The sequence below is a fragment of the Lichenostomus cassidix genome, chromosome 1Aa, assembly GCF_008360975.1.
Source record: "Lichenostomus cassidix isolate B80296 chromosome 1Aa, HeHo_3.0, whole genome shotgun sequence".
Lineage (NCBI taxonomy): Eukaryota > Metazoa > Chordata > Aves > Passeriformes > Meliphagidae > Lichenostomus > Lichenostomus cassidix.
The window spans coordinates 52,786,252-52,807,243 of NC_139480.1; the positions used below are offsets into that span (position 1 = coordinate 52,786,252).

A 20,992-nucleotide genomic window follows, 5' to 3' on the forward strand; every position below is an offset into this window, starting at 1 on the left:
TACCAGAGGTGGGACCAATATCGTTACAAAACCACTTTGCAAAATTAAATAATTAGCAAGGATGTCAACTGCATTCTCCTGGCAAAAGCCAGGTGAGACAATTTACAAGTGCAAGCTCCGTTTTCAGTTCATCAATAACCTGAATTCATACAAAACCCACACATAAATGTTGATCTGTATCAGGACTTGCAGAGTGGATATTTTCATTTCATAAAATGCATACTTTAGTCTTAGACTAAACTTAGCTTTAAGGCAGCATGGAAAAAGCATTTTATCCAGCCTCTGGGGAAAAAAAACCCATTAAAATGGATAAGTTCTCATACTGGATTTTTTAAGTGAAATTGCAATTAGAAAATGTGAGTACAAACTCTGAGCAAGTAAACAAACTGGTTAGCAATTTACACTCACAGTCCAAATGGCAAATAAAACTTCACTGACTCCAGTACAGCACTCAAGATGTAACCACTTAAAAGCAAGTGCCTTTTAATAATTTAAATAAAGCCACGCAGATAGATCCATTCACCCCTGACTTTGATGTTCTACCTATTTATAAAGAAATGCTCCAATTTGTAACCAAGTAGAAAAAGCATTCAGCCTATTGCAAAGAAAAAGGAGGCAGGGTTGTTCGGCACAAGAGAGAGCCCACGGCAACAAAAAGTCAAATTACACTTCAAAAACACCAAACCAAAACCTGGAGCCTTTTTAAGACACATCACAGTGGTTCAAACAAATAGGGCTCTTCTAAACAGGAAACGAGGAGCTTCAGCACTGCTTTGATCAGTGTGAGTGTGCAGTGATTGAAGGCGAATGGCCACTGAGAGGGACACAGCTGCTGCTGCACCAGCTCGGGGCCTGCAGCTCAGCCCAGCCCAGCTACGTGGTTTAAACCCTCCAGAACGAGTGAGATGTCAGCCCTCTGCAGCCACAGAATACTCTCTGGTACCTTCTTCTCATGAGGGATGATATTCCTATATATTTCGATAGGAATACATTCAGTATTCCAATATTGATTGTGTACTCATTGAGAAAACTGCCAGAGCATAAACATGTCATTTTAAAGAGTTACATCGAAAAGACTAGTTTAAAATCTGTTTTTATTTTCAGCACTGAACTGTTACTTTCATATTTAGCTGAACGTTTAAAAGTCTGAATTCACATTTGCTCATTTTAACATTGCTCACCTTCTTTTCACAGAGGTGCTGTTTCCTTTATTTTAACCTCAGAGCAATTTATACTGCTTTCAAAATTTGAGACTACGTGAGATTACTGTAATTAGATGTAGCACAAAATAACAGTGACATTGAATATATGGTCTTTTTCAGATATTGAAGCAAGGCAAAACCCACTCCTTAAACCAGCAAATCAATGCAGTCTTGTTCTATTGTAATAACACCTGTACTGACTTTTTTAAGATGAGAGAAACCTTAAAGACACAAGACACAGTTCATTTTTCTTCCTGGTCTGCCAGATGAATGAAAATGTGCTGAGTGTGTGACTGCTGGTGTTTGGGTTTGTTCTGTTGTTTGGAGGTTGTTTTGGAGGGGCAGGGTTAATAATGTTATTTATTAAATACTGAGGTAGAAATGTACCACCTAACTGATGCTACTGATTTGCTTCAGCATGCTTTCTATTATGTATTCCATTTAACTGAAAAGCTTTTACAAAGACCATTTATTCCATGCAGACATTGGCTCTGCCAGCTGCAGACTGGGTTGCATTTTTTGCATAACAAGAGAAGAAAGCACAGGATACACTCAGCACAAATTAAGGTAAAACCATCCAACAGCACTGCAGTTGCTGACAGCAATTTAGCACTGCTGTCATAAAACATACACTATTTCAACAAGTTTGCCATGGTGGAGAAGCTGTGTAAAAATTCTCCTGAAAAAGACTCCTACTGCTGTGGCTGCAGGCTCCAGCCCTCTTGAAAACAAGACAAGAATAGCAGAACAAACTGTACTGTACACCCAAGTTCTGTAATTTTAGGATTATTTTCTTATGTTCTCCCATACAGAGTTTAGGATAACCTTTTAGACATCTGACCAACGCCTTAATCATCCCACAAAGGAGTAATGGTGTTTTCTTTCCCTGTAACATCACAGTAGAAGTTCACACTTTTTCATACAACCCAACCTGACCCCTCCTCACTTTTCCATGTTTGATTGCACACGGGAGAGAAAGACCTGGAACAATTCCCTCATAGGGCACAACAGGGACAGCTGTTTCTACAGAGGTGCCCAACAAAACCAACAGGTATTTTGCAGAGGTAGGAAGCACTAAACCTCAGTTGCAATACCTCTGCAAAAGTGGCAGCAAGAGCTGTGTTAAAGGCACGGAGTGATAGCAAAGGTACTTACATTGAAGCATGCTTCCATGTTATTGAGGTCAGCATTGTCATTTATTTGTAAAGCTTGTATTTTTAAATCAATACAGTTATGTTCTTAATATGGCAGCAAACCTGCCCTTTACATTCTCACAACCTCCCAGTTTCCTCTTCCACCTTCCCCTAAACCCCCTAGAAACTTACTCATTACCAGCCCCTGATATCATCAGATCTTCCAGATCTAAAGAGCAATTTCAACTTTTTTATATGGAACAGCTTTTCCAGAACAGCTTTTCCAGAACAGCTGGAAACCAGCCACTGTCTTAGCAATTAGGAATTCTGATTCCTGCCTTATCCATTCTAAGTATCTGGGTCTCTGCAGCAAATTCTAAATGGAAGTGTATTAATCATACCAATATTCCACAGAAACCACATAATCCAGATCTTTCTTGCAGAGGAATTCAGAAATACTTCCTACACTGGACAGCTTTAGTGCACATGGGATGCACCATAAGAAAATGTTACTTTTCAATCCAGTGCAATGCCAAGAGGAAAACAGGTAAAGGCTCATAGAACCTGATTTTGCTCCATTTTTCCTACTGGACAATTCCCTGGTGAGTGGCACAGCATGGTCTGTCAGAATATGTGCTCAAAAGGTCCCTTCAGCCTGCAGCAGTTTCTTCCATTCCTGCCTTGTTTCTCAGAGGTGAGAGTTCTCTCAAAGCTGAGTTGTGGACTGAGTTTGGGGCTCTTTTGCTAGGCCTGCTCAGCTCAGAACACTGCTGAGCCCTCTCAAACAGCCCGCTGGGCTTGGGGCTCTTGTGTCACATTAAAGTACTGCACTTGTGCAGCCTTGAGTAAAACTGTGTGCACAAAATACAACTCTTAAGGCAATACAGCTAACTTTGAACTCCTAGGAGAAAACCCTAACAGTATTTTAGTATCTAAACATCCACATTAAAAATATTTGTATATGTCAAAACGTCGATAGTGCTGGAAAAAACTAATAACACTTGTTGACATTCTTAACATAGTTTCATATTTTATCTCATAACAACAAAAAATCATAAAAAATTCTTGGTTAAATATGTACTTGCTACAGTATCTCTTACATAAACACACTGAAAAAAGTTGTTTTATATTAAATTTTGCTATTTGAAATAGAACTGACTTCTGTCATTCACACCATTTTGAACATCTGTAAGCCTATTGCTGCTACTTAATAAGGAGGGAAGGATGTTTAGTTAAGCAGAGCTCTGCAAATCTGGGTAGTCCAGCTTCTGCCTTCATATTTTAGAGAATGATCAACTAAACCAGATTTAGTTACTGTATTACAACAACAGCAATACATACCAATGCTAAAGTAATGTACAAAACTGTGTTCTCTTCAAAAAGAGTGGAGTCTGAGTGCTGATTTAACTGGGAAAAAGCTTTCATGGCAGTGCTGACAGTATTCAGCAAAGGCACGTAGTGCACCAGTATGTCCAAAGCTGTGTCTTTAGCTGAGCAGAAAAAATCAGCAGTTTAACAGCTTGAGTATTTCTGTTCTGCTCTTCCAGAATCTTCTTTGTATTGGGATTTTAAATCTGCCAACACTTAATTAAAAAACAATCTAAATGTAGATGCAGGGGAAGTGCACTCCGAGTTCAGATTCTCTTAGCATGACCACACATGATTGATATACATAAAAATAATCAGTATGTAACTACCTCCAAAGATGAGTTGTTAGGACTAAAGCAGGGAATTAATCCATCCTCATAAACTGGAATATACACCAAGTGATAAAGCCAGAGGTGTCTTGGAAGTTAGCATCTCAACAAGTCAGTAGAGAGACACAAAGGGAAACCAGGTAGTTCCACATGTTCACATCTGGAGTCCCTTTCTGGAGTCCCTTTCTGCAACTGCTACAAAAAGCTGTCTGTGTAAGACATAAATCAGCACTCTGCTGAGAGCATTAATACACTCAGAGTTCAGAGCCCTGAACCTTTCAAAATTGTAATTTTAGTATTTACTGTGCTAGACAAATGACTTGAATTTTTACAGTATGCAATTCAGATTGTAGGAGGCATTCACAATAGTGCAATATATTCAAGCTAGAACATTTTGATTCATTTAGAACCATTAAAATGGTATCATATTTTACTCACAGCAGCTTCTTTGGGGTCTTTTGCTCACAGAAGCTGGAGTAAAACTGCTACTCCTTACTTTCCACTCCAACCATACTCCCACTTGGTCATCCCAACACTTGTGAAACTTGTAGTTGGGAAGGCTGTGCAGGCTAGTAACAACTCTAATGGTATGAATGATATCCAAGAGCCAATATCTGACAACTCTAATATTTCAAGTAAAAACCAGTAACTAAAAGCTGTAAGATAGACTCCTCTACAAGCACTCTCCCATCTTTGATAAGAATCAGAGGTACAATGAACCTTTAGAGCATAATTATTTAATGTAGTTTCTTGTGGAGTCCAAGAGGTAAATCACTCAGCTGAGTATCTGCATTTCAAGGAAAAAAGTTAGACCATTTTAAAGTATCTTATAGTCTTGATTTCATTTCCAGAGCACAATTTCATTTAGTGATGTAAAATATTTCTGTTTTATAGAAATCTTATTCCTGCTCCGAACTGAACACCATCACATATCCTGAAAAGAAACAAATAATAAACAGTGTAAGTGATATATATAAGGTACTGATGAAATTCAAATCAATTCTCCTTATCCCCAAATTCCCAAGGTTTTAGCTGACAAAGCCTTTTTAAAATAAATGTTTTGACAATCTGTCATCCATATGGAGCATTTACATTTCCAAATAAAGACCATAATTTTGAAATTGCAATTATTCATTCATACTGCCCATGAACAGTAAGTTGAAATATAATCCAGCTCCTGTATGAAATACAGAATATCTCACACAATACCCACAGACAAGAACAGGCCTCCTGAAGTTTTTTAATTGCATACTATAATATTTTCTTGATGTATGATAATTGGCTGCTAACAAAGGAATTTGTTCTTTTCTCTTTATCTATAAACCTGTTTTCATTATTCAAGCAAAGACATTAAACTCGATATTTATCAAAGTCATTAAACTAGGTATTTATCCAACCATTTGGGTTTAGAAGGCTCAAGAAAACCCCATGAGCTGTTTGAGTGATCATTTCCCCACATGACATGAAGCTGCTACACAGCTGTTCATACATTTCAACAGCTGATCTCAAGTTTAATCAACTCTGACACCTGAGAAGCAAAGTGTCAACCCAACCATGAAACAAAGGTGAATAAGGCAGACTGAAAAAGCAGCACAGAGATGTCTACGTTGGTACGGAATCAACAAAACCACGAGGCAGAATCCTCTCTGACAAAGCAGCCAGAAGTGCAGCAACCTCTAAGCAGCTGGTGTCCCAAACCAACCTGTCTCCAGCCTGTACTCCCATGGGGAAGCAGTAGTTGAGCTCCAGTCTGGCGATGTTTCCCAGGCGGAGCACTATTCCCGCTCCGTATGACCACCGGATGCACTCTGCCAGTCTCTGCAGGTGAGCCCTGGGACCATCACCTGCAGCCAGACACCAGGGGAGAGAACAGAGCCAGAGAGCACAACTAGAACCAAACTGCTGCCATTTTAGCTGGATTGCCAGCTGGTCTCTATGTCCCAGTAAAGTGCACAGGGCAAGGAGGAGGAAATGAGTACTAAAGACTTCAGTGTTTTCATTACTCCCTTCCAGGACCTGAAGGGAACTTGCAGGAAAGATGGTGAGAGACTATTGACAAGAGGCTGGAGTGACAGGACAAGGGGCAATGGCTTCACAGTGACAGGGAGGAGGTTCAGATTGGATATGAGGAAGAACTTGTTCCCTGTGAGGGTGTGAAGCCCTGGCACAGGTTGCCCAGAGAAGCTGGGGCTGCCCCATCCCTGGAAGTGTTCAAGGCCAAGCTGTGTGAGGCTCAGAGCAATCTGGGATAGTGGAAGGTGTCCCTGCCCATAGCAAGGGGGAGAACAAGATGAGCTTTAAGGCTCCTTCCAACCCAAACCATTCTGGGATTCTATTCCATGACTTACTGGGTCTCTATTATTTTAAAGTAGATTGAAGTATCTCCCTCTCATATGGGTGTCACCTTTCTTACAGCAAGTGAGGCACACATCAAATATCACTACATTCTGAAACTGACTGAAATCATATTGAAAAGTCATACACTAATACACTGAAATATATCTTGAACAAAGTTAGGGATGGGAGGAAAAAAAAAAAAAGAGTCCCATCAGCTACCACACCCTCACCTACACTTTAATGCAAACACTTTTTCTGTAATTCATTCCAGTAAACACCAGAACCCCCCTAAAACATCATCTTTCATTGTCCTTTCAGAATGGTGTAAGATAGCAAGTGTTACTTACACACTGGTCTGCAAACATTACCAATTCCCAGCCACTACCCTTACCATCCTGGCTCTCTTTTCCTACAAGTTGTGCTAGAATTTACGGAGAGAGCTAAATAAACTACTGGCGATCTGTCAAATGTATAAGTTAAAACCAGCTGTTTGTTGACAGGCTCCAAAATATACGCAATAAACAAACTGCTTCTGAGTGAACAGACAGAGAACAGCTCTCCTTTTTGCTTTTACATGAAGAGATGAGTGTTTTTTACTCTGCTTAGTCTTACCATAGTTGAGATTGCAGAGGTTTCCAGCATTAAGGAAGAAGTGTGTTCGGAAAAGATCTCCAAAGCCTCCGCGGCCTGGCCGGAAAGGGAGAGGGGTGTAGAGATGCACCCCTCCAGCCCAGTAGGCTTCTCCTCCCAGGTAATCACCTGTTTGGGCAAAACATTGGAATAAAGGCATTTACTGGGGAACATATTAAAAGAATCTGTTGGTAAAGGTACAGGAACATATCCCTAAGTTGTTTTATGTTCCTCTTCCACCCTTTACAACTCTTCCCATTTGCTTCTGACTCTCTCCAAACTCGCCACTATTAGTTGAAAAAATTGCCACTTTCACAATTTTTTAAACATCACAAGGGAAGTGCATTTTTCTTCATTCCCTCACCAGAACTGCCTGAGGCATGCACCTACTCATGGTTCATCAGAATTACCTCCTGAGCACCTCTGCAACACTTTCCTTGATTTAAAAAATGGGATATTGATACAAATATACAATTAACTTCAAAACATGCTGGATACTGAATCCACTGATAACAGCAGAGTAAGGACTAGAACTGAGGAAGCTCCTGGCTCTCCAAACACCTCTGTTGAGCAGATTACCTCTCCTCTAAGCTACCTGAACATAGGCTGAGTCAGAGACTGTTGCTATAACCATGTTTTGGGAACTTTTCCAGGTTGAAGGTTGCTTACTAATTAAAACAACACACTGGAAGTATGCATGTCTGAACACACACACAGTTTACACAATCAGTAATTAATCATGGCTTAACTAAGAACTACCTGGCTTTATCCCATTGTGAACTTATCTGTAACCACACATCAAAGCCGTAACACTTCCCAAAGTACAGAATGAATGTAATTATTTTCAGGTTATACAAAGTTTAAGGACAGAACATGACTCTCTGTTACACACCAATATTTACAGTATTGTCAGAGGAGTGGGATTTAAAAGTTTCAGACCTTCACTCTGGGGTCCAATGCTGTACATACTGAATCCACGCACACTTGTTGGTCCGCCAAGGTAAAACCTAGTGGATACAGATAAATTTCATTTAATGCTTCACTGAAAGGTAACTTTGTAACAGGTTTAGTAATGGGATCTTGAAACACCAGCATTAGAAGGCAAAATTGACTACAGAGTGAACAGTCACAGTATGGCTTTGTGCCTAAATAAACCTATGCTTGCTACAGAATTTTGCAGATGGTAAATACCATTTTGCAGCCATAAATACAGGCAGGCAGAGCTACTGCACAGCAAATTATAAACTTACACTAGCTCAATATGAAAATGGCTTGATTACAAACATGCAATTATAGCTAACTAGAAACATTTAATTCTCCTCAGAACTAGCACTGTTTCTCTCTTGTGCAGAGTTTTCTATATACATTACCTGAGTCAACTGGAAAAAAAACACCTGAATATTTAAAGAACTTGCCTGTCAGCTATACTGGATGGCTTGTCTCCAATAGGTACCAGCATTCCACCCCAAAATGATGCTGACACAACCTTTGGAGAGGAAAAAGAAGTTGTTTATTAGTACTTATTCCTTAATTTCCCTGACAATATGAGCTAAATTTCATCACCCAGTACCAGGCTAAGCTCCCATCAGTCTCACACAGTTACAGCTGCTCACAGTGTCATGGACATGGATATCACACCCTGTGTGTCAGACTGTCAACAGGATTTTCAGGAAATTCTTGATGGCTGCTGCCCTCTTTCTTTTATGCAGTGCTGTGCCTTGAGAAAGTCAATACAGCATATTTGAACCAAATGCTACTTCCACAACAGCTTAAAGGAGCACTCAACTTCCTCCAGCACCTATTTTGGTGTGAATTTTCATGTCTTGAAGTAAGACAAAACCGCTGACATCGATTATTCCTGGCAATTTGAAACCCACAAGAGACTAAGTCCACCAAGCAGCTGCCAAAAATTTACAATTATTACCTGTCCGTAAATTAACCTTAAAATTAAATGAAACCACCTTCTGCAACTCACTCCTTATCTATAAAAAACACTTCTTGTGACTCAAATCACTGTAACCAATACATTTAATCATTTGCTTGCTGCCTGTGTGCCAGGTAGAAGTACAACTGCCACACAGTGAGATCTACTGTCAATACCTTTGGGATGCAAATGATTGCAACCCCCTGATTTTTAAATCTTCATGCTGCAAGTTGCTGTTTAATTCCCCATTCAGTTATGAGAAGAATTTATTGAACTATCTCCATGTGGAAAAAAAACTTCTTTCTAAATGCTAATAGAAATATTCATGGGATGTGCTGAAATTCTTTTTTCAAATTTTCAACACTTCAAAACCCTATTTCCACCTAAATACTAAGTCAATACTGTTGAAATCAATCTTCCCTTTTTTTCCCAATAATTTCACACACAAGAAACAATTACATATTATGATACCAAGATTAATAGTTATATATTCACAATTTCAATTACAAAGATAATTAAATAAAGATTATTCAGAATATTCATGAAGGTTTCAAGACTTTTTAAGTTTTTCAAAAGCCTCAGAGGGTTTTGAAAAATACCTTTCTAAGAAAGACCATGAAGAACAGACATAGTCAACATCACTTCTGGAAGAAAAATCATTCTTATGCTTAACTGTGAAACAAGTTCTCTCCAAAATTACCACTTTTCAAGTGATTGTGCACAGCAGGAACATAAAGTTAAAAATAAAGATAGTCCATTTGCCAAAAAACAAAATCAATCTATCTATTCCAGCCATTTTTCATAATCTTTTTCCTAATCCATGGTGAAAAAGAATTTTAAGACATAGGTTCAACAGCCCAGGCAAACCTCAGGTCAATTACAAATATATCTTTTAAAAAATTACCGAGTCCCAGAGGATTTGCTTATTCAGTTGAAATTCAAAATCCTCCTTCAGAAAGTGCACATCTCCACCTGTATAGCCAGCCAACTCCTGCAAGGACAGAAATTTATGAAAGTTGCAACAGATATTACATGTTTCCTCCCTCTGAAAGTTCAGCATGTCTGCATCAGCACTGGCAGTGTTTTTCTTTACAAGAAATACAGAAACACTTGGCATGGTGAGCCAACTGAATTTTGGACCAAGGCATTTGTGAACCTCAAAATAATGAGCTGCATTTTTTTCTCCAGCTAATAAACTATTGCTTTCTAAGCCATTTTGTAGGCAAAACTGAATGGAGCTGGAAAATTCATCATCCAAAATCAAGACTGCTACTGTATTTTTCTAGATCTAGGAAGATTTCATGTGCTGAAGGGCTGAAGAACCAAACAGCTGCATGACATAACTTGTTATTTTCAGCTCTTTCTGAAGGGACTGAACTGATGCAGAGGCAGAATCTAACAAATGACACATTACCTAAACCCTGAATTACAACCAACTTTCCCACTCACAACAGTTCACTTCTGCTTACAGTAGCACTTTCAGTTCCAGTGGCATTTCAAATCTGCCTCTAAAGCATGACAGAAATTAATGCTGCTGAAGTATTACCCATACAGCAGAAAAACCAGCTTCTAGAAAGGCTCTGACTGTAACAAGAGGGAAGATCATTTTCTGTGCCAAAATGGTAACATGCATATGCCTTGGAGAGTTATTTGTACCCAGTCTTTAATTTTTAATTCTCAGATTTACAAATTTTGTAAGTAGCAACAGGACTACAGCCTGGCAATCTGTGCATAACAGAGTTAAAAAAGAAGGGCTTTTTAATACCTACTGAAAGTGTAGTGTAAATACTGTCAGGAATAGTGTCTCTCAGCTAATAAATAATTTTATGCTGATGGAGAGGCTGTGCTCTTTGACCAATGGCATACAAATGAAAATCTGCCACCATAAAACAAGTTTCATGATATCAAAAGGCATACTCGGTAAACAGAAAATGTAATCACCAGTCCTAATTGTCTCCTACTCAATTTAAGATTAATTTCTAACTTCACACGTTTTTTAAACTGAACATCAATTAGATAAATTAAGACTTACTCAAACACACAGATAAGACCCAATAATAGCTTAAGTGATTTAAAGGTACCTGGTTAATTTTCAGCAAAGCACCTCGTTTTGGCAAGATTGAGGAGTTCCGGGAATCAATTACCATGGCATGCTGAAAAGAATAAAAAAATTTGGTTTAGGTTCTCATATCTGTTGAATACCTCAGAGTGACACTATTATTTTCCTTCAAAAACTGTGCAAACAGTGGAAGACAACCACAGCTCCAGCTAGGATTAGTGTAACTTCATGGATCTGGGAACAACATACCCACAGGCTGGCTTTGTTTGACATTCACAAGCCACACAAAATGCATATATTTCTATCTTCTGCCCATGGTATGCACCAGAAACAGAGCAGCAGCCCAACTGTAAACCACCAACGTTGTGACAGCAATCTGCAAAGAGTTTATCTCCTACAATTTTTAAGTTACAAGTGGAAGATGGCAAGTGACCAAAAATTGGTATAGGGGAGAATGTTTACAAAAGGCACGGCAGCTTTGGATCAGGAAATTTACTCTTCCTGTCTGCTACAAAACAAGGCAATTCTGCAAAAAGAGATGGCAGGTGAGACAGACAAGAACAAGCCAAAGTCCAACAGTCAGCTATGATTCCCTGCTCTCCCTTTGGGCCTCCTGGATTACTAGGCGGCAATGACCAAACATAGCAAAAGATGTCTGAAGGAAAACACCTTCCCCCCAAAGAAAAAAAGCTCCTTTGGTATCACTCGTAAGTATGAGATGACTCAAAGTAATGTGTTTTTAAAAAATGATTATGAAAAAGCCTTACAGAGAGAGAAGATTTTAGAGAGTGTCCACTTTCCTCTCGAACAGAAAAGGATGCTGTTCTAGCAAGGCAGCCAAGCTCTCTCCACACACCCTCCCACTTCACTGTGTGATTGGTCTTCCAGATGGGAAACTACAATAAAGAATTGAGTAAGACATGAAAACAATTGTTACAAAATTATAACAAAATTTTTTTTATACTTGAGTCTGTGGCTTTCTTCCCAAACTTCTTGAAGCAGAGAGACACCCTTTTTCATTTCAGAGCAATGCTAATTCTGCTCCAGCCAAGAGAGTTAGATGCAAACTGCTTAATCCATTCCAAATGAAAAATATCTTGAATTGGGCTAATACAGTAAGCTATGCAACCAGCAACCAGCTGCCTCTCCAAAGAGATAATTAAAAAAAAAAAAAAAGAAAAACATATTGACATTTTTATACAGCTAAAATAGAACTGAATTCTAACAAAAAGATTAAGATGTACAACTTGTTGCTTTCAAATTACTGACCTCTTTCAAATAAAAGAGAAGTCAGCTCTGTGCACAAGCGATTCAATCACTAAAAGAAGCAAACAAAAGATTTGCAAGAGCTCTGTAACCCGACTGAGATGTAAATGAAGCATGTGTTACTCTTGTGCTACACTCACGTTAAATTCTGTTGATACTCCTCTGTCTGTTTCCCGAAGAGAGCTCCAAGGGAACTGTCCAGTTACTTTGTACACATTGACTGAAAAACTGAAACACGGCATTACTGGCAGGTTTGAAAGGGAAACTATTTCAGGCAGAGTTTTGAAAAATACAAAAACTTTAGAAACCAGCTCTGCTATATCATTACCAGGCCCTCCCAAGAAAGGAATAAATGTGTTACTCAAATGAAACATCTTATTAATTGTTTTATATTTCTTCACTAGAAAAAGATGTAGTCAAATTACATCCCCTACTTTCTTTCAAAGTTTCCAGGCTGTGGTTTGAAGAAGGACAGGCCATATGAAGTTTCCTTGGTTCCATAGGAGAACTGGAAGGTCACCTTTTCTGCACGTCCCAGGAGATTTGGGAACTTGAGCCCAAGTACCTATAGAAAATTTAAAAAACCCATAAATACTAGACAAACAAACAAAAAGCCTCCCCATCATAACCATTTTTGTTTGCTGTCTTGCACCTTAATCATATGCTGAAGACAAGGACATCATGAGGATTAGAAATAAGACATCAAAAATATCTGTAACTGAATGTGTTTTTCTTCTCAGTTAGTTTTCTCCTTGCCTTGGCAGCAAAAGCTAATAGTGCAAGTTACAGTCCAACATCCAATTTTTATTGCTGTTCAGTAGCTGCTGACATAATCTGCACTCTCACTGGACCATCAGCACTTGATGTTACTTGAAGCAAAATCTCCAAGCCTGTCTCAAAGCCCTGGGGAACAAGTCTTTGGCACAAGCAGCTGTTCTGCAACTGCACTCTCCCACTGATCCTCAGGAAAAATACCTGTTAGGTTGGGTTCATCAGAACCAAAGCCAAGGGAAAATTATCACTGTGGAGCCACTTCCCCGTAGTTTTGTTTTGAGTAACAAGATCCTTTTGCAACAGGCAAGATGGCAGTACAAGACACCTTTACAATTCTCCAGAAGCCAGTGAACCACTTCTGCCTATTCTGACACAAATTCTTTGCATCCACTAGGCAGCTACTGGCACTTTGGCAGAAAACATGGAGAAGGTTTTCTCCAAACACAGACACTTCCACTGTACTATTGTGTGTTCTATTGGAAAAGAATATTAAAAAGCTCCCAAATCCTGACTGCCTTTGTCTGACAGCTATTGGAAGCAGAACTGTAACCTGGGCTTTGTAATGATGATAAGCAGAAAAGGCTTGCAGTATGAAGTATTAGATGTATGAGATTCAGGTGACTCCAAGGGATTAAAATAAATGTCAAATCTATGCAACTCTTAAGGAAACATAATCTGTGTTGCCAAAAGCAGCATATACAAGTCATGCTTTTACAGCATTCACAAGTTTTACTTCTCTGTAATAAATTAAAATCAAACAGAAGAGGAAGCTGAGCACAAAAAGAGAAACCAAAGTAGTTTTCAGTCAGTTTTGAGCAGCACTGGAACCAACAGGTAGGATTTCCCTGCTGGCTTCCTTCAGGTTACAACACCCTGGACTTTGCTCCTGGCAGTGGAGCTGCCTAAGCAGCTCTCAACTCACCCAGTTCCAATTCTCCTTGCACATGCAAAACAGCACCACCTGAGTCATGCGGGATCTTATCCAGGTTAAAAATACCCCTAAGAAGAAAAGGATGAGTCCCTTGATCTGGCTTATCCAGCAGCCCCAGGCACAGCTGCCCTGTGCAAGTGAGAAGGCAGAAAGGGTGCAGGCTGAGCACCTAAAAGCTCAATCTGCTCACAGCAGCACTTCTGGTAAAAGCACATTCACAGACCAGCACTACAGCTGGTACTTCCTGTGTCAAGTGGTAAATATTTTCCACACAAAGATTTAAATCTGATGCATCCTTAATTGAATCATATGAAAACAAGTTCCAAAGCTTACATAATTCATTAAAACCCTACAGCCCAGAATAACTGATACTGGGCTAAAATAGAGAAAAACAAGAACAATTTCAAAGTCAGATCTAAAGCGTTTCGATTGAGAAGAAAAATACTTTAAGTATATCTCATGGAAACAAAATGCCAAATGCCTTACTAATCTCTCCAGTAGAAAAAAAATCTTATATATTATCAAGAAATAATTCAAGAAGTTTCAAGAATTAAAAAATCAACATACTGAGCTGGAAGATACAGCATTCTCCCCAAGCTCAAAATAGGCTTTTCCTGAATGAAACCCTGACACAAAGGCCTGACAAAGTCTTAGTAAGGCTGGATCAACACTGGCTCACCAAATTCCTTGCTAGGTTTGAAACTGAAAGTAAATGGAGTATCAAAAGCATTACCAGTAATTCGAAATAATCCATACCATACTGCCTTCATTGTTGCCAACCATAGTGTTATAGCTTCCAGTCAACCTTCTCAATTCTGTTACCTCAAAGGTCACATCTAAACCATTTGGAAGGGCATCATCTCCTACACAAACAAAGAAAGTCTGTGTTATCGCTAAAGAATTATTTTAAAAATTGCAGACAGAACATTACTTGAATTATTCAAAAACTGTTTGAGTTAAAGCATAATACAAGTCCACATTACAAAGTGAAATAGCTTGAGAAAAAGATGTTTGGATGTGAGTGCAGAATTTGGTACAATCATAGGATGACTGACTTCAATCATTTCATGTCAATCGGATGTGTAATACATGGAACTGCAGGACATATCTTCAAGCTTTCCCTCTTGTGTTCCTTGAAACTGTGGATTAAGGAATGTTTACTGTAATCATTTTAGTGCTGAAAATTCACTCATGGACAAGTTACACTTCAATACACATACACATCCATGCAAACACATGAAAGTAGATCTTCTTAAGGATAACTGATGTAAACACATACATTTGTACCCACAACACACCCATGTGTTCATCTGTAATATATAAAAGTATACACAAGACTAAGTTATTTACACAAAAAATGTCCAGCCTATTACACAGGGAAATACATATTACAGGCATGAATGTATGAGAAAAAAGGTGAGGATCAATGAGGGAATACACACACCTTGGCAGGTATCAATCAGAACATCCACCTGTCTAAAGATTCCTAGACGAAGTAACTTCTCACGAGCTTCATGTGATTTTCTCATCACCTACAGGATGAGAAAAGTAGCTCAGTCACTGAATCACAGGATAGTTTGGAAGGGACCTTCAAGATAATCTAGTCCATTTGAGGCTTTCAGGTTAACAAAAAATAACAAGGATAAATTAGTTAATATGCAGCTAAATTGGAAAATATTCACAGATTTTGTATAAAAAGATACATATGTGCACCTTCAAAACACAACACAAACTCTTTAACACTTGCATCTGTAGAAATAAATTAAATACAGAGCATCTGGCTCAATACCTTCATACCTTTTGTTAGTTTGCTTCCTAATTACTTCAATAAACAATTATTCAAATAGGTTCCAGTAGCTACAACTTATTTAGGGGACCCCTGTTCTTGGCAAAACTTGACAGACTTGCCCCATGTCTGAAGGGAGTAACCCAAAGCAGGTAAAAGGGAGAAAAATCTTTAATTAATTTTCAAACAGCAGGTCTGATAATCACTGCAACACTTACATCAATGAGATTTTTAGCCTTGAAAACATCAGCAATTTCATACATGATGATGTCATCTTTGGTCCTTCCAAGTCCATCGAAGTGCACATGCTGAACCACCACCTGAACACAACAAATGTTTACACACCAACACTGAGTTTGCATCAAACAATGAGGATCAAGGTCACCAATGCACAAAAATTCTTGCTGTCCAAGTGAGAAACCCTGATGATTCCTAGGGCTAATTCCTGCTAACCTACATCATCAGAAATCAGCACTATCTACAATTCTGGGACATTGTTTCTGTAATGCAAGAATGAAAGAAAAGAGGACTCTAACACTAAAGCTAACACTGTAGTATTAGTATTCCACTTGTAGTAGAACAGACACTGACAGACTGCAGCTGCTGGGATTTCAGTTGTAAATGTATGGACAAATAAGCAATGGCAGAAATCACACAAGTATTAAGTACTTAAGATAGAATATGTAGTTAGTTCTATTTGTTTGCTACTTCTTGTATCAGCTACACATAAGCAAAGAACTAAAAAAAGAAAATCAAACAACAAACAAGTGTACAAGCCACAAATATTTAAACTATTACAATCATCACTACCACAGAAGCAGTGCAGTTTAAAATGCAGATGAAGATCACCCACATTATGAGGTTTTACACTTTTATTTTGATACATAGTCATCTGAGACAATTTTATTGTAAAAACCAAAGCACTCTCCATGCTATCTGGTCCAAATTGACTGCAGTAATGGCATTTCCCTTATTCTTCCAACCTTTTCAGTGAATTATAATTTTAGGGGTAAATGTCAAAAAAAAATCTGCTTCAAAGAATTGTCAAGGATTGGAATCACCATCCCTGGGGGGATTAAAAACCAAATGGATGTGGCACTTGGGACACAGTTTGGTGATGGACTTGGCAGTGCTGGGTTAACAGTTAAGATTCTATGATCTTAGAGGTCTTTCCCAACCTAAACAATTCTATGATTCTATATTAAAGTCTGTAACAGAGACTATGCAGATTACACTATCTGTATCATATATATCTGTATGACTCTTTGTATTCATGTAGAATAAAACAGCAAAATAACAGCAACCTAGTATTACTGCAAATTGCTTTAAAAAAAGCCTATGAGCATATGTCCACATGGAACTAAATAAAAACCAACCCTTCTTACCAACTTTTAAGTGAGAATGACTTCTGAATAACAGAAAGGAAAATTTTAATACAGAATTTATTAGCTCAAAGCTGAATGTTAATGACAACTCCTGTTGTAAGGATAAAAAAACAGGAACCAGACAGCAGCAGGTTAAACTCACAGTAATAAAGGTAATTGTTTCACATCTCAAATCACAGCTTAGAAAGTTGCCTTAGGTAAAACAAGGAAGAAGGGGTGCCAAGGCATTTATTTCTCTCTACAACAAAATCAGGCACTTACATCTTTGTTTTCAAGAATTTCCTGCTTGGTCTCAGGTTCCACTTCAACCAGTTCAGCTTCCTCTCCCAAGGCACCAAAGTCTGGCCCAGCCATTGGAAGAGGCTCCAAACTCTGAAAGCATAAAAGAAAACTGCATTTAATAGGCTCCATGGATTTGTGATTTATGCCTTCTGTAAATGAGAAAAACTCATGGTTCTTGCCAGTGTGCTCATAAAATCCTAAGGGAAAAAACACAAAAGAAGAACTAAAATGAAAGGAATTGCCAGAACACTTGACACCCTCCTGCTCACTGAAATTTTAAATGAAAGCTGAATAGCTTCCACATTGAAGGACTTCCGAAAAACACCCAAAAAAAACCAACAAAACAACCCACCCAAAAAAAAAACAAAAACACACACCCAGAAAAATACTTTATTTTTCTTCCAAAAAATAACCTTAACTTTTAAAACAAGCTTTTCCACCTTCTTAAAAAAAAAATCTGAAAAAGTCAGGCTATCACTTCTCTAGTTTGGTTTTAGGAGGTGGAAGAGTATGAATGTCAAACAATAAAATAAAAAGGGTGTTCTCAGAATGTTAGTTTGCTTTGCATGTATTTATTTGCCTTTGTATTTCAATATTTCTTTTAGAAGTAACCTCTCAAATATGGCCTGAGAAGCTCAGGCTATGACCATCAGAGCCAAATATTCTAATCAAAATAGTTTCCAGCACAGCATGGCTTTATTTATTATACCTGAAAGAGTCCTAAAATTAGACTTATTAGAATAGCTGTTTTCCTGAATAGTAAATTGCTGTTGCATATCAAAATCCAGTTAAAGGAAGAGTGAAGTTTCTCTCCCTGTCACAATTTTTAGGCAAGTGTGAAACACTCTGTATCCACACAATATTGTCTAACAGTTCATACTACAGATGAACACAAACCAGTAAAACTTTTGAAACAGAAATTACATTAGTCATGGTAATTATATACTCTAGAGGCTTAACTAGAGCCAGCTCCCCGCAGCTGCTCTTCAGCCTCAAAACTGAACACTTAAACCTTTATGTTTCTTCTTTAAGCACTGGTGGATGGAGATCCGTGCATGTTTACAATGATTCCAGGCTGTGAGCCCCACAGCCCTCTCCAAGCAAAGCAGCTCTCCAGCCTCCAATGCTCACCAGGGGCAGCTTCTCTTTGCATTGTGGTTTTCTCGGAGTTTGGGGTTTTGTTTCATTTTGTTTGGGTGGTTTTTCTCTGTTTTCATTTCCCCAATCTCTACTTGCCAGGCCACCCCTGTGGGGAGGTCAGCTCTGGGAAAGACTCAGGAAAGACCTGAAAAGGACCCATGTCTTCTATAAGAAATAATTTACTCAGTAAGAAATCTTTCTCTCTTATGAGGGTGCTGAGGCTGTGGCACAGGCTGCCCATAGAAGCTGTGGCTGCCTCATCCCTGGAAGCGCTCACGGCCAGGCTGGATGTGGCTCTGAGCACGCTGGGCTGGCGGGAGGTGTCCCTGCCCGCGGCACGGGGCGCAGCTGGATGATCCCGAAGGCTCTGCCAGCCGTCAGCACGTACTGCTGTGAGGAAAGACCCAGAGAGGAGCCGGGAAGGGAAGGAGCCTCAGAGCAGCGGACACGCTGCGGGCCCTTCCCCTGCCGAGCCCGGCAGCCCGGCGGGGCTGTGCCGGCAGCGCGGCTCCGGGCGGCGCGGAGCGGCCGAGGCGGGACTCGGCCCCGTTACCGGCCGCGCCCTGCCCGCCCGAAGGTCGCCGCGGGGAGCGCACGGCCGTGCGACCTTCGGGCGGCGCGGGGCGGCTGCCCGGCCCCCGGCCCCCACCCCCGGCGGGCCCCGCCCGGCCGATCCCCACGGCCCCGGCGCTCACCCGGGCGTGCACGGTGCCCATGGCGGCGGCGGCGGCGCGGCCTCGGCGGCTCGGCGGGCTCGGGGCGCTCAGGGCCGCGGCGCGGGGGCGGCCATGACAGGCGGCCCCGCCCGGCGCTCATTGGCCGGGCCGGCGGGAAGGGGCGGGGCTAAGGAGCGCTTCCGGCGGCGGAGGGCGCTGGGAACGGCGGGGGGAGCTGGAGGTGAGGAGCTGCCCGGGAAGCGCCGAGTGCCGCTAGAGCTGAGGAGCTGTCCTAAACCACCGAGTGCAGCTGGAGCTGAGGAGTTATCCCAAACCACCGAGTGCCGCTAGAGCTGAGGAGCTGTCCCAAACCACCGAGTGCCGCTAGAGATGGGAGTTATCCCAAACCACCGAGTGCCGCTAGAGCTGAGGAGCTGTCCTAAACCACCGAGTGCAGCTAGAGCTGAGGAGTTATCCCAAACCACCGAGTGCAGCTAGAGCTGGGAGTTATCCCAAAGCACCGAGTGCAGCTAGAGCTGAGGAGCTCACCGCTAACCACCGAGTGCAGCTGGAGCTGAGGAGTTATCCCAAAGCACCGAGTGCAGCTGGAGCTGAGGAGTTATCCCAAAGCACCGAGTGCAGCTGGAGCTGAGGAGTTATCCCAAAGCACCGAGTGCAGCTAGAGCTGGGAGTTATCCCAAAGCACCGAGTGCAGCTGGAGCTGAGGAGTTATCCCAAAGCACCGAGTGCAGCTAGAGCTGAGGAGTTATCCCAAACCACCGAGTGCAGCTAGAGCTGGGAGTTATCCCAAAGCACCGAGTGCAGCTAGAGCTGAGGAGCTCACCGCTAACCACCGAGTGCAGCTGGAGCTGAGGAGTTATCCCAAAGCACCGAGTGCAGCTGGAGCTGAGGAGTTATCCCAAAGCACCGAGTGCAGCTGGAGCTGAGGAGTTATCCCAAAGCACCGAGTGCAGCTAGAGCTGAGGAGTTATCCCAAACCACCGAGTGCAGCTGGAGCTGGGAGTTATCCCAAACCACCGAGTGCAGCTAGGGCTGGGAATTCGTCCCAAAGCACCGAGTGCAGCTAGAGCTGGGAGTTATCCCAAAGCACCGAGTGCAGCTAGAGCTGGGGATTCACCTCGAAGCACCGAGTGCGCCTAGAGCTGGGAATTCACCCCAAACCCACCGAGTGCACCCAATCCCAGGAATTCACCCCAAACCCACGTGTTTCACCCCAAACCCACAGGCTTTACCCCAATCCCAGGGAACCAGATTGGGCACCTTAGCCTGAAAGTTCGTCTTGTAAATTACTTAAAATTTTTGGTGGTGTGATTATTATTACTATCATTTAGCATTATGTTATCTTTATATATTTGTGTATTTAATTTTTATATTTATATTATATATTGATAGATACTATATATTAGTTATACTTACTCGTATATTTTCTATTAGTTTTTCAATATATCTTAACTGCAAATAAATATTTTAGTCTATCTTCTATTAGAACAAATTATCTCACATGGTATTGTAATACTGTATTTTATATTATTTATATTTAGTTACCTGCTAAGTTAGTTTTAGCTCAGAAACAATGCACTCTTTGTTTCTTCCCTCCAGACCAAACTTTCTCTGGTTTTTAATTGTTTCTGTTTAAATGCAATGAGCTATTTGTAAAATACATGATTGCAAAAAACAAACAAAAAACACCCACCACAACCAACCAAAAAAAAAAAAAGAAACTAAGAAAACCAACCAAAAAAAAAAAAAAACAAACCCCAAAACTTTAA

The 20,992-nt window shown here is 40.4% G+C and overlaps 1 protein-coding gene across 2 annotated transcripts; it reads right to left on the minus strand.

Annotated features, from left to right (window-relative positions):
* Positions 1 to 4,753: 4,753 nt before the first annotated feature.
* Positions 4,754 to 19,371, minus strand: SAMM50 (SAMM50 sorting and assembly machinery component). Of its 2 annotated transcripts, XM_085048979.1 has the most exons (15): positions 19,242 to 19,371; positions 17,386 to 17,496; positions 15,958 to 16,059; positions 15,398 to 15,485; positions 14,710 to 14,816; positions 12,683 to 12,813; positions 12,389 to 12,476; positions 11,750 to 11,878; positions 11,005 to 11,076; positions 9,828 to 9,914; positions 8,415 to 8,485; positions 7,939 to 8,006; positions 6,982 to 7,128; positions 5,735 to 5,876; positions 4,754 to 4,966 (listed from the first exon to the last, which is right to left on the minus strand). In XM_085048979.1, exons 1-15 carry the CDS (start codon positions 19,260 to 19,262, stop codon positions 4,921 to 4,923), a joined length of 1,410 nt encoding a protein of 469 aa, XP_084905105.1. In that variant the 5' UTR covers positions 19,263 to 19,371; the 3' UTR covers positions 4,754 to 4,920. The 2 variants fall into 2 exon arrangements, with proteins under 2 accessions (XP_084905105.1, XP_084905106.1); XM_085048980.1 differs by lacking the exon at positions 19,242 to 19,371 and having other exon boundaries at positions 17,386 to 17,550.
* Between the last annotated feature and the right edge of the window lie 1,621 nt (positions 19,372 to 20,992).

Coding starts and splice junctions, on each gene's coding strand:
- SAMM50 (XM_085048980.1), bottom strand. CDS start 17,535: ATGGAGCCTATTAAATGCAGTTTTCTTTTATGCTTTCAGAGTTTGGAG. Junction 7,129..7,938: donor CATTGGACCCCAGAGTGAAG/GTCTGAAACTTT, acceptor TTGCCCAAACAG/GTGATTACCTGGGAGGAGAA. Junction 4,967..5,734: donor GGAGTACAGGCTGGAGACAG/GTTGGTTTGGGA, acceptor GTTTCTTTTCAG/GATATGTGATGGTGTTCAGT.